This window comes from Elephas maximus, chromosome X (assembly GCF_024166365.1).
Source record: "Elephas maximus indicus isolate mEleMax1 chromosome X, mEleMax1 primary haplotype, whole genome shotgun sequence".
NCBI lineage: Eukaryota > Metazoa > Chordata > Mammalia > Proboscidea > Elephantidae > Elephas > Elephas maximus.
The window spans coordinates 36,847,967-36,860,687 of NC_064846.1; the positions used below are offsets into that span (position 1 = coordinate 36,847,967).

The following is a 12,721-nucleotide window of genomic DNA, read 5'->3' on the forward strand; positions in this document are numbered from 1 at the left end:
CTCCCACTTTGTTCTTCTTCTTCAGTAATACTTTACTTATCTGGGGACTCTTCCCCTTCCATATGAAGTTGGTGATTTGTTTCTCCATCTCATTAAAAAAATGTCATTGGAGTTTGTACAAGGATTGCATTGTATCTGTAGATCACTTTGGGTAGAATTGACATTTTCACAAATCCATCCATAAGTATGGTATGTTTTTCCACTTATGTAGGTCTCTTTTGGTTTCTTGCTGTAGTATATTCTAGTTTGCTTTATATAAGTCTTTTATGTCTCTGGCTAGATTTGCTCCTAAGTACTTTTATCTTCTTGTGGGCTATTGTAAATGGTATTGATTTGGTGATTTCCTTTTTGAAGTTCTCTTTGTTGGTTTATAGGAGTCTAACTTATTTTTGTATGTTTATCTTGTATCCTGCTACTCTGCTGAATCTTTCTATTAGTTTCAGTAGTTTAATTGTGCATTCTTTGGGGCTTTCTGTGTATAAGATCATATCACCTGCGAATAGGAATACTTTTACTTCTTCCTTACCAATCTGGATGCCCTTTATTTCTTTTTCTTGCCTTATTGCTCTGGCTAGGACCTCCACCGAAATGCTGAATAAGAGTGGTGATAAAAGACATCCTTATCTGGTTCCCATTCTGAAGGGGAATGCTTTCAGTCTCTTTCCATTTAGAATGATGTTGCCTGTTGGCTTTGTATAAATGGGAAAGGACAATTTTTTTTAACTTTTATTAAGCTTCAAGTGAACGTTTACAAATCAAGTCAGACTGTCACATATAAGTTTATATACACCTTACTCCATACCCCCACTTGCTCTCCCCCTAATGAGTCAGCCCTTCCAGTCTCTCCTTTCATGACAATTTTGCCAGCTTCCAACTCCCTCTATCCTCCCATCCCCCCTCCAGACAAGAGATGCGAACACAGTCTCAAGTGTCCACCCGATGCAATAGCTCACTCTTCATCAGCATTTCTCTCCAACCCACTGTCCAGTCCCTTCCATGTCTGATGAGTTGTCTTCGGGAATGGTTCCTGTCCTGGGCCAACAGAAGGATTGGGGACCATGACCGCCGGGATTCCTCTAGTCTCAGTCAGACCATTAAGTCTGGTCTTTTTATGAGAATTTGGGGTCTGCATCCCACTGATCTCCTGCTCCCTCAGGGGTTCTCTGTTGTGCTCCCTGTCAGGGCAGTCATCGATTGTGGCCGGGCACCAACTAGTTCTTCTGGTCTCAGGATGATGTAAGTCTCTGGTTCATGTGGCCCTTTCTGTCTCTTGGACTCAGTTATCGTGTGACCTTGGTGTTCTTCATTCTCCTTTGATCCAGATGGGTTGAGACCAATTGATGCATATTAGATGGCCACTTGTTAGCATTAAAGACCCCAGACGCCACATTTCAAAGTGGGATGCAGAATGTTTTCATAATAGAATTTATTTTGCCAATTGACTTAGAAGTCCCCTTAAACCATGGTCCCCAAACCCCCGCCCTTGCTCCGCTGACCTTTGAAGCTTTCAGTTTATCCTGGAAACTTCTTTGCTTTTGGTCCAGTCCAGTTGAGCTGAGCTTCCGTGTATTGAGTATTGTCCTTCCCTTCACCTAAAGTAGTTCTTATCTACTAATTAATCAGTAAAAAACCCTCTCCCACCCTCTCTCCCTCCCCCCCTCATAACCACAAAAGTATGTGTTCTTCTCAGTTTATACTATTTTTTAAGATCTTATAATAGTGGTCTTATTTTTATACAATATTTGTCCTTTTGCCTCTGACTAATTTCGCTCAGCATAATGCCTTCCAGGTTCCTCCATGTTATGAAATGTTTCACAGATTCGTCACTGTTCTTTATCGATGCCCAGTATTCCATTGTGTGAATATACCACAATTTATTTAACCATTCACCCGTTGATGGACACCTTGGATGCTTCCAGCTTTTTGCTATTGTAAACAGAGCTGCAATAAACATGGGTGTGCATATATCTGTTTGTGTGAAGGCTCTTATTTCTCTAGGGTATATTCCGAGGAGTGGGATTTCTGGGTTGTATGGTAGTTCTATTTCTAACTGTTTAAGATAACGCCAGATAGATTTCCAAAGTGGCTGTACCATTTGACATTCCCACCAGCAGTGTATAAGAGTTCCAGTCTCTCCGCAGCCTCTCCAACATTTATTATTTTGTGTTTTTTGGATTAATGCCAGCCTTGTTGGAGTGAGATGGAATCTCATTGTAGTTTTGATTTGCATTTCTCTAATGGCTAAGGATCGAGAGCATTTTCTAATGTATCTGTTAGCTGCCTGAATATCTTCTTTAGTGACGTGCATCTTCATATCCTTTGCCCACTTCTTGATTGGGTTCTTTGTCTTTTTGTGGTTGAGTTTTGACAGAATCATATAGATTTTAGAGATCAGGCGCTGGTCGGAGATGTCATAGCTGAAAATTCTTTCCCAGTCTGTTGGTGGTCTTTTTACTCTTCTGGTGAAGTCTTTAGATGAGCATAGGTGTTTGATTTTTAGGAGCTCCCAGTTATCTGGTTTCTCTTCGTCATATTTGGTAATGTTTTGTATTCTGTTTATGCCTTGTATTAGGGCTCCTAACGTTGTCCCTATTTTTTCTTCCATGATCTTTATCGTTTTAGTCTTTATGTTTAGGTCTTTGATCCACTTGGAGTTAGTTTTTGTGCATGGTGTGAGGTATGGGTCCTGTTTCATTCTTTTGCAAATGGATATCCAGTTATGCCAGCACCATTTGTTAAAAAGACTATCTTTTCCCCAATTAACTGACACTGGGCCTTTGTCAAATATCAGCTGCTCATATGTGGACGGATTTATATCTGGGTTCTCAATTCTGTTCCATTGGTCTATGTGCCTGTTGTTGTACCAGTACCAGGCTGTTTTGACTACTGTGGCTGTATAATAGCTTCTGAAATCAGGTAGAGTGAGGCCTCCCACTTTCTTCTTCTTTTTCAGTAATGCTTTACTTATCTGAGGCCTCTTTCCCTTCCAAATGAAGTTGCTGATTTGTTTCTCCATCAAATTAAAAAATGTCATTGGAATTTGGGTCGGAAGTGCATTGTATGTATACATGGCTTTTGGTAGAATAGACATCTTTACTATGTTAAGTCTTCCTATCCATGAGCAAGGTAGGTTTTTCCACTTATGGAGGACCCTATTGCTTTCATGCACTAGTACTTTGTAGTTTTCTTTGTATAGGTCTTTTACATCCTTGGTAAGATTTATTCCTAAGTATTTTATCTTCTTGGGGGCTACTGTGAATGGTATCGATTTGGTGATTTCCTCTTCGATGTTATTTTTGTTGATGTAGAGGAATCCAAGTGATTTTCGTATGTTTATCTTATAACCTGAGACTCTGCCAAACTCTTCTATTAGTTTCAGTAGTTTTCTGGAGGATTCCTTAGGGTTTTCTGTGTATAAGATCATGTCATCTGGAAATAGAGATAATTTGACTTCCTCCTTGCCAATCCGGATGCCCTTTATTTCTTTGTCTAGCCTAATTGCTCTGGCTAGGACCTCTAGCACAATGTTCAATAAGAGCAGTGTTAAAGGGCATCCTTGTCTGGTTCCCGTTCTCAAGGGAAATGCTTTCAGGCTCTCTCCATTTAGAGTGATGTTGGCTGTTGGCTTTGTATAGATGCCCTTTATTATGTTGAGGAATTTTCCTTCAATTCCTATTTTGGTAAGAGTTTTTATCATAAATGGGTGTTGGACTTTGTCAAATGCCTTTTCTGCATCAATTGATAAGATCATGTGGTTTTTGTCTTTTGTTTTATTTATATGGTGGATTACATTAATGGTTTTTCTAATATTAAACCAGCCTTGTGTACCTGGTATAAATCCCAGTTGATCATGGTGGATTATTTTTTGATATGTTGAATTCTATTGGCTAGAATTTTGTTGAGGATTTTTGCATCTATGTTCATGAGGGATATAGGTCTGTAATTTTCTTTTTTTGTGATGTCTTTACCTGGTTTTGGTATCAGGGAAATGGTGGCTTCATAGAATGAGTTAGGTAGTATTCCATCATTTTCTATGCTTTGAAATACCTTTAGTAGTAGTGGTGTTAACTCTTCTCTGAAAGTTTGGTAGAACTCTGCAGTGAAGCCGTCCGGGCCAGGGCTTTTTTTTGTTGGGAGTTTTTTGATTACCTTATCAATCTCTTTTTTTGTTATGGGTCTATTTAGTTGTTCTACTTCTGATTGTGTTAGTTTAGATAGGTAGTGTTTCTCCAGGAATTCATCCATTTCTTCTAGGTTTGCAAATTTGTTAGAGTACAATTTTTCGTAATAATCTGATATGATTCTTTTAATTTCAGTTGGGTCTGTTGTGATGTGGCCCATCTCATTTCTTATTTGGGTTATTTCTTTCCTTTCCTGTATTTCTTTAGTCAGTCTGACCAATGGTTTATCAATTTTGTTAATTTTCTCAAAGAACCAGCTTTTGGCTTTGTTAATTCTTTCAATTGTTTTTCTGTTCTCTAATTCATTTAGTTCAGCTCTAACTTTTATTATTTCTTTTTTTCTGGTGCCTGATGGATTCTTTTGTTGCTCACATTATATTTGTTCAAGTTGTAGGGACAGTTCTCTGATTTTGGCTCTTTCTTCTTTTTGTATGTGTGCATTTATCGATATAAATTGGCCTCTGAGCACCGCTTTTGCTGTGTCCCAGAGGTTTTGATAGGAAGTATTTTCATTCTCGTTGCATTCTGTGAATTTCCTTATTCCCTCCTGAATGTCTTCTATAACCCAGTCTTTTTTCAGGAGGGTATTGTTCAGTTTCCAACTATTTGTTTTCTTTTCCCTAATTTTTCTGTTATTGATTTCCACTTCTATGGCCTTGTGGTCTGATAAGATGCTTTGTAATATTTCGATGTTTTGGATTCTGCAAAGGTTTGTTTTATGACCTAATATGTGGTCTATTCTAGAGAATGTTCCATGTGTGCTAGAAAAAAAAGTATACTTTGCAGCAGTTGGGTGGAGAGTTCTGTATAAGTCAATGAGGTCAAGTTGGTTGAGTGTAGTAATTAGGTCTTCCGTGTCTCTGTTGAGCTTCTTACTGGATGTCCTGTCCTTCTCTGAAAGTGGTGTGTTGAAGTCTCCTACTATAATTGTGGAGGTGTCTATCTCACTTTTCAGTTCTGTTAAAATTTGATTTATGTATCTTGCAGCCCTGTCATTGGGTGCATAAATATTTAATATGGTTATATCTTCCTGGTCAATTGTCCCTTTTATCATTATGTAGTGTCCTTCTTTATCCTTTGTGGTGGATTTAACTTTAAAGTCTATTTTGTCAGAAATTAATATTGCTACTCCTCGTCTTTTTTGCTTATTGTTTGCTTGATATATTTTTTTCCATCCTTTGAGTTTTAGTTTGTTTGTGTCTCTAAGTCTAAGGTGTGTCTCTTGTAGGCAGCATATACACGGATCATGTTTCCCTTATCCAGTCTGAGACTCTCTGTCTCTTTATTGGTGCATTTAGTCCATTTACATTCAGCGTAATTATAGATAAGTGTTTAGTGTTGTCATTTTGATGCTTTTTTATGTGTGTTGTTGACGATTTCATTTTTCCACTTACTTTTTTGTGCTGAAACGTTTTTCTTTGTAAATTGTGTGTTCCTCATTTTCATAGTATTTGACTTTATGTTTGCTGAGTCGTTATGTTTTTCTTGGTTTTTATTTTGAGTTATGGAGTTGTTATACCTCTTTGTGGTTACCTTAATATTTACCCCTTTTTTTCTAAGTAAAAACCTAACTTGTATTGTCCTATATCACCTTGTATCCCTCTCCATATGGCAGTTCTATGCCACCTATATTTAGTCCCTCTTTTTGATTATTGTGATCTTTTACATATTGACTTCAATGATTCCCTGTTTTGAGCATTTTTTTAAATTAATCTTAATTTGTTTTTGTGATTTCCCTATTTGAGTTGATATCAGGATGTTCTGTTCTGTGACCTTGTGTTGTGCTGGTATCTGATATTATTGGTTTTCTGAGCAAACAATTCCCTTTAGTATTTCTTGTAGCTTTGGTTTGGTTTTTGCAAATTCTCTAAGCTTGTGTTTACCTGTAAATATCTTAATTTCACCTTCATATTTCAGAGAGAGTTTTGCTGGATATATGATCCTTGGCTGGCAGTTTTTCTCCTTCAGTGCTCTGTATATGTCATCCCATTGCCTTCTTGCCTGCATGGTTTCTGCTGAGTAGTCTGAGCTTATTCTTATTGATTCTCCCTTATAGGAGACCTTTCTTTTATCCCTGGCTGCTTTTAAAATTTTCTCTTTATCTTTGGTTTTGGCAAGTTTGATGATAATATGTGTTGGTGTTTTTCTTTTTGGATCAATCTTAAATGGGGTTCGATGAGCATCTTGGATAGATATCCTTTCGTCTTTCATGATGTCAGGGAAGTTTTCTGTCAGGAGGTCTTCAACTATTCTCTCTGTGTTTTCTGTCCTCCCTCCCTGTTCTGGGACTCCAATCACACGCAAGTTATCCTTCTTGATAGAGTCCCACATGATTCTTAGGGTTTCTTCATTTTTTTTTAATTCTTTTATCTGATTTTTTTTCAGCTATGCTGGTGTTAATTCCCTGGTCCTCCAGATTTCCCACTCTGTATTCTAATTGCTCGAGTCTGCTCCTCTGACTTCCTATTGCGTTGTCTAATTCTGTAATTTTATTGTTAATCTTTTGGATTTCTGAATGCTGTCTCTCTATGGATTCTTGCAGCTTCTTAATTTTCCACTATGGTCTTGAATAATCTTTTTGAGTTCTTCAACTGCTTTATCAGTGTGTTCCTTGGCTTTTTCTGTACATTGCCTTATTTCATTTCTGAGGTCATCCCTGATGTCTTGAAGCATTCTGTATATTAGTTTGTTATATTCTGTATCTGATAATTCCAGGAATGTATCTTAATTTGGGAAAGATTTTGATTCTTTAGTTTGGGGGGTTGTAGAAGCAGTCATGGTCTGCTTCTTTATGTGGTTTGATATCGACTGCTGTCTCCGAGCCATCACTAAGATATTGTAATGATTTATTCTATATTTGCTCACTGAGTCTTGTCTTGTTTTGTTTTCTTTCAATATATGTGGATGGGCTACTAGATTGTGCTGTCTTGGTTGTTGTAGCCCTTGACTTACTTATGACCTATTACCAGCTAGTTTGGGCTTTTACCAGATATATATGCCTGAGTCTATTCACTATTCTTGAGTAGAATCTGATTTCGGGTCATCAAGTGTGTGATGCACACTGTCACCTATTCACCTTGAGAAGTAGTGGTGATAGTTGTGTGCAGCAGAATCTAGTAGCAGCTGGGGTTCACAGTCCAGGGGGGGCAGGATGCTGACAGGCTTCCCCCAAGTGTCAGTGAGGTAGGTGTGTCTCTATTCCTAAAGCACTTTGGTGGGTGAGCTCTGCAGCTGTACCTTAGGCCCCCAATGCAAGTACCTCTACAGATTGGTAGGTGTCACCCTTCTTAGACCCCTAAGGCAGGAGGCTAGGTGGTCTGGGGGGAGCTTCAGCCCTCAGTTCCCTGTTGTGGGTCAGTGAGGGCTCTGTTGAATACGCAGAGATATCAGACCTGGGAAACTTGTCTTTCCAGTAAATCCGCTAAAACAAATGCAGTCAGATCCCTATCAGAAATGCCTTTGCATTATAATAGCCACCTTGTTCCCCGTAGGGATGAAAGACTGTGGATCACATATGCTTGGCTGGAGCTGGTTCTGTGTTTTTAGTCCAATTAGGGAAGGATTTTTGGTCCCTGGGTTTTTTATGGTTGCTTCTCTCAGGCCAGAAGAATGGGTCAGGAAAAGACCAAAAAAAGGAAAAGAAAAACCACGGAGCAGTTCTCCCTCTGGCTCAGGAAATTCCAAGGTTAATGAAGCCGCCTGGGAAGGGGAGGGGAGGGTTCAGAAAAACAGGAGGGAGTAGCACCCCGGAATATAGACAAAGTTACTTATCTTGCTTGGGATGACTATTTTATCTGAGATTTCCGAGGGGCGCGTCGCCTGTGTGCGCTGGCTGGGTAGAGATTGCCCCCGAGGGTCAGGACCGCTTCCCCTGCTTGCTCTGTCTCAGAAGCTGCGGTCATTTCCTCCACTGCCAGTCCAAAGCCCAGCATCAAGGTTCCCCGGCTGGGACGCTGCACTCCCGGCTCCAAAAACGGTCGTTGCCTCCCGGTGACTTCTCCCCCACCAGCCGCATCACCATGCCGTCGGCGCGGACCGGCTTGGCCTCCCCCAGGTCAGTTCAGGGGGCTGGCGCTGTGCCCTGTGTTTGCACCGTCACAGGATGTCAAGCTCAGCTCCCCTGCCGCCCAGTCGAAAGCCCGGCGCCAAGGTTCCCCTGCTGGGACGCTGCACTCCCGACTCCAATACCAGTCGCTGCCTCCCGGCAATTTCTCCTCCCGCCAGCTGGAGTCGCCGCGGCGTCCACGCGGACCAGCTGGGCCCCCTCCCAAGGTCAGTTCAGGGGGGTAGGCCTGCGCCCCGTGTTTGTGCCATCCCAGGATGCAGTGCTCAGCTCCCCTGCACCCAGTCCAAGGCCCCGCACCAAGGTTCCTCGGCTGGGACGCTGGCTCCAGGCTCCGAAAACAGTCGCTGGTTCCCCGTAGTTGTTCATTCTTGGTCTCTGTCACTCAGGCCAATTCTTTAAATCTGTGTGTGTTGGTCAGGGTTCATAGATCGTCGTGTATGTGATCGATTCACTTGTTTTTCCAAGTCTTTGTTGCAAGAGGGATCCGAGGTAGCATCTACCTAGTCAGCCATCTTGGCCCCCTCCTCCGCAGGACAATTTTTTTGAGGCATCAAACTCCCCTAAGCTTCATAAGCAAATTGTGGGCATAGAGTGACACAGTCATGGAATGGTAGGTCCAGATGATTCCAAATAACTCATCTGGTCCAAACTGTTCATCTTACAGATGTCGACACCAGTGTACAGAGAAATGTGTAACTTGTCCAATAGTCACACAGCTAGTTGGTGACAAGTCTAGATCTTCTGATTTTCAGAAAGCCTACTTTTGACAAAGTACATTGATGAACGCCTCTAAATAAGTTTAGAAGAAGAATCTCTGGGAGAAAATGAACACTGGGCAAAATCTGATAGTCAGAAGTTGAATACCTTTGGCTAGGCAAGAGAGTCTTGTACTCATGGCAAAAAGGAGTCTTATTAGTGTGTGGCCTGCCAATTCAGGCAGCCCTTGAGACTAGGATGTTTATGATGATTCTGAGCATAGAAGGACACTGGCACTTTGCATCACATAGGGAATGAGTGTGACAGGACTCAGCCACTTGCCTTTTTAAAGCTGACTGCTACTCACTGGACTAAACAAAGACCTTGGCACCTATGCCTAACTAAGGAAGAAGGAGAAAAGAATAAAGAAAGAGGAGAAGACAGAGAGTAGGAAAAGATGCAGCAGCAGTTAGGAGCACAGGTCCAAAGCCTGACTCACTGTGATGTGGGATCAATGAATGAGCCTTCCTGACATAGTTTTCACACCTGTACAATGGGTATAAAAGTGCCTACACCATAGGGTTGTTATAAGGGTCCAATGAGATTGAACTTCCCACATCCAATTCATCAGCAAATCCTGTTGACTCCACATCAAAAATACATCTCCAAACCATCCACTTTTCTCTGCCGTGCCTCAATCCAAACCATCATCATCTCTTACCTGCGATACTGCAATAGCCTCCTATCTTCCCACTTTTAAATTTTCCCTTATATGACCCATGCTACACTTGCCAGTCAGAATGATCACTGATGAAAATGTGAGTCATACCCTGTCACACCCATGTTTACAATTTTAAAGTGCTTGTCTTCATGTCGGGCCCAGAGTTGGTAACTCTTGTTATATTATTGTTCAGCATGTAGTTTTTCTAGAATGTATTATGCATCTTATGCATTATATATCTTACGATATATATTATTATATAACAATACTGAAAATGCTGGACTCAAAGACATTGCACAGCCACTTATTGTGGTTTTGCCAGCCTAAAAGTAACAAAAAAAATCATTTCTTCTCTATAAATGTTTTTATTTTTATTCCTTTGCTTCAAAAATAATTTCTTTAATTTTTAAGCATAAGGTTTATTCTTTTCCATTAAGCACAAGCTTATTGTTTGGTTGGGATTACGTTTCACTTTAACTGTTGAAGATTTAGTGTACAAATTAGGATGTGCTACAAATATGAAAATATGTACCAGATTTCAAAGACTTAGAATGAAAAAAGAGAGAATGTAAAATATCTCCTTAATAACTTTTTATATTAATCACATGGTAAAATGACAATGTTTGTATATATTGGGTTAAATAATGTACATTATTAAAAATAATATCTGTTACTTTTCCCCTTTTTAAATGTGGCTACTAGAAAATATCAAATCAGTTCTTAGCTTTAATTATATTTTACTTTGTCTAAAGTACAGTTTCAAAGGGTGGCTCCAGAAGACAAAGTACAGTACTATAATGAAAGGTAAAGACCTGGACTTAGAAAACCAAAACAGAAGAACACATTGGGCATTTCTCAAGCTGAAAGAACTGAAGTTGCAATTTTGAAAGATTCTATGGGCAAAATATTGAATGATACAGGAAGCATCAAAAGCAGATGGAAGGAATACACAGAGTCACTGTGCCAAAAAGAATTAGTCAATGTTCAACCATTTCAGGAGGCAGCATATGATCAAGAACAGGTGGTATCGAAGGAAGAAGTCCAAGCTGCACTGAAGGCAAGGCTCCAGGAATTGACAGAACACCAACTGAGATGTTTCAACAAACAGATGCAGCGCTGGAAGCACGCACTCATCTATGCCAGGAAATTTGGAAGCCAGCGACCTGGCCAACTGACTGGAAGAGATCCGTATTTGTACCCATTCCAAAGAAAGGTGTTTCAACAGAATGCCGGTATTATCTAATAATATCATTAATATCACACGCAAGTAAAATTTTGCTGAAGATCATTCAAAAGCGGCTGCAACAGTACATCTACAGGAAAATGCCGGAAATTCAGGCAGGATTCAAAAGAGGACATGGAATTAGGGATATCATTGCTGATGTCAGATGGATACTGGCTGAAAGCAGAGAATACCAGAAAGATGTTTACCTGTGTTTTATTGACTATACAAAGGCATTCGACCGTGTGGATCATAACAAACTATGGATAACATTGTGAAGAATGGAAATTCCAGAACACTTAATTGTGCTCACGTGGAACCTGTACATAGACCAAGAGGCAGTTGTTCGAACAGAGCAAGGCGATACTTTGTGGTTTAAAATCAAGAAAAGTATGCATCAGAGTTGCATCCTTTCATGATACTTATTCAATCCGTATGCTGAGCAAATAATCCAAGAAGCTGGAGTGTATAAAGAAGAGTGTGGCATCAGGACTGGTGGAAGACTACCAACTTGCAACATACAGATAACACAACCTTGGTTGCTGAAAGTGAAGAGGACTTGAAGCACTTACTGATGAAGATCAAAGACCACAGCCTTCAGTATGGATTATACTTCGACATAAAGAAAACAGAAACCCTCACAACTGGACCAATAAGCAACATGATGATAAATGGGGAAAGTATGGATGTTGTCAAGGATTTCATTTTACTTGAATCCACAATTAATGCCCATAATGAAATGTGTAAAGACCTGGATTTAGAAAACTAAAAGTTGAATACGCTCGACATTTCTCAGACTGAAAGAACTGAAGAAAAAATTCAAGCCTCGAGTTGCAATTTTGAAGGATTCTATGGGCAAAATATTGAATGACACAGGAAGCATCAAAAGCAGATGGAAGGAATACACATACTTTGAACATGCTATCCAGAGGGACCAGTCCCTGGAGAAGGACATCATGTGTGGTAAAGTAGAGGGTCAGCGAAAAAGAGGAAGACCCTTGACAGGATGGATTGACACGGTGGTTGCAACAATGGGCTCAAACATAGTAATGATTGTGAGGATGGTGCAGGACTGGGCAGTATTTCATTCTTTTGTACATAGAGTTGCTATGAGTCAGAACCGACCCAACGGCACCTAACAACAACAACATAGACCAGTGGTTCTTAAACTTGATCTCAATCACCTGGAGGGTTTTTTGAACTACAGAATGCTGGACCCCATCCTCAGAGTTTCTGATTCAGTGTGTCTGAGGTAGGACTTGAGAAGTTCCATTTTCAACAAGTTTTCAAGTGATGCTGGTGGAGCTGGGCCAGTGACCACACTTTGATAACAACTGCTATAGATCAACAATTGTTCAATTAAAGACCTAAATGGAAAAATGACTCGCTAAATAAATGAGAAAGCAATAAGATGTTTGTCATAAATAACAACTAATAGAAAGCAAGACAGTACAAGTGTTTTTAGCTCCTTTCTTTAGTAATGCCCTCCAACCCTGCTTAAGTATAAAGAAAGGAATCAGTAACAGCAGCATATACAAGTTCCTCCAGCATGATTAAATGACTCACAGCCATCTTTCAGAGTACCTCTTCTCTGCCTGGACATGTAGTAGAGGCTCACTTTTTTATTTTCTCCCTTCACTCCATGTCACATGAATAACTGAAAATTTAAGTTCAGGAGTTTGGGAGAGGTTGTTGGAAGTCCTGGCTAGAGAAAAGTCATGGACACCTGGTCGCTTCCTGATATGTCCATTACAACAGCCACAAAGTCTTCCTTCCAGGTTGAGGACCTCTGTTTCCCTTGCCAGTGATGTGTCCTCTGCCTCACACAGCGCAGA

General features: G+C 40.2%; 1 protein-coding gene across 1 annotated transcript in view; it reads left to right on the forward strand.

Annotated features, from left to right (window-relative positions):
• LOC126068677 (uncharacterized) overlaps positions 1 to 12,356 on the forward strand; it is a 33,758-nt gene extending 21,402 nt beyond the window's left edge. The window contains exons 3-4 of the mRNA XM_049871424.1: positions 8,071 to 8,453; positions 10,417 to 12,356. Of these exons, the coding sequence (XP_049727381.1) occupies positions 8,071 to 8,453; positions 10,417 to 10,551 (518 nt within the window). The 3' untranslated portion in view covers positions 10,552 to 12,356. The remainder of the gene's footprint in view (positions 1 to 8,070; positions 8,454 to 10,416) is intronic.
• The last annotated feature ends 365 nt before the right edge of the window (positions 12,357 to 12,721 follow it).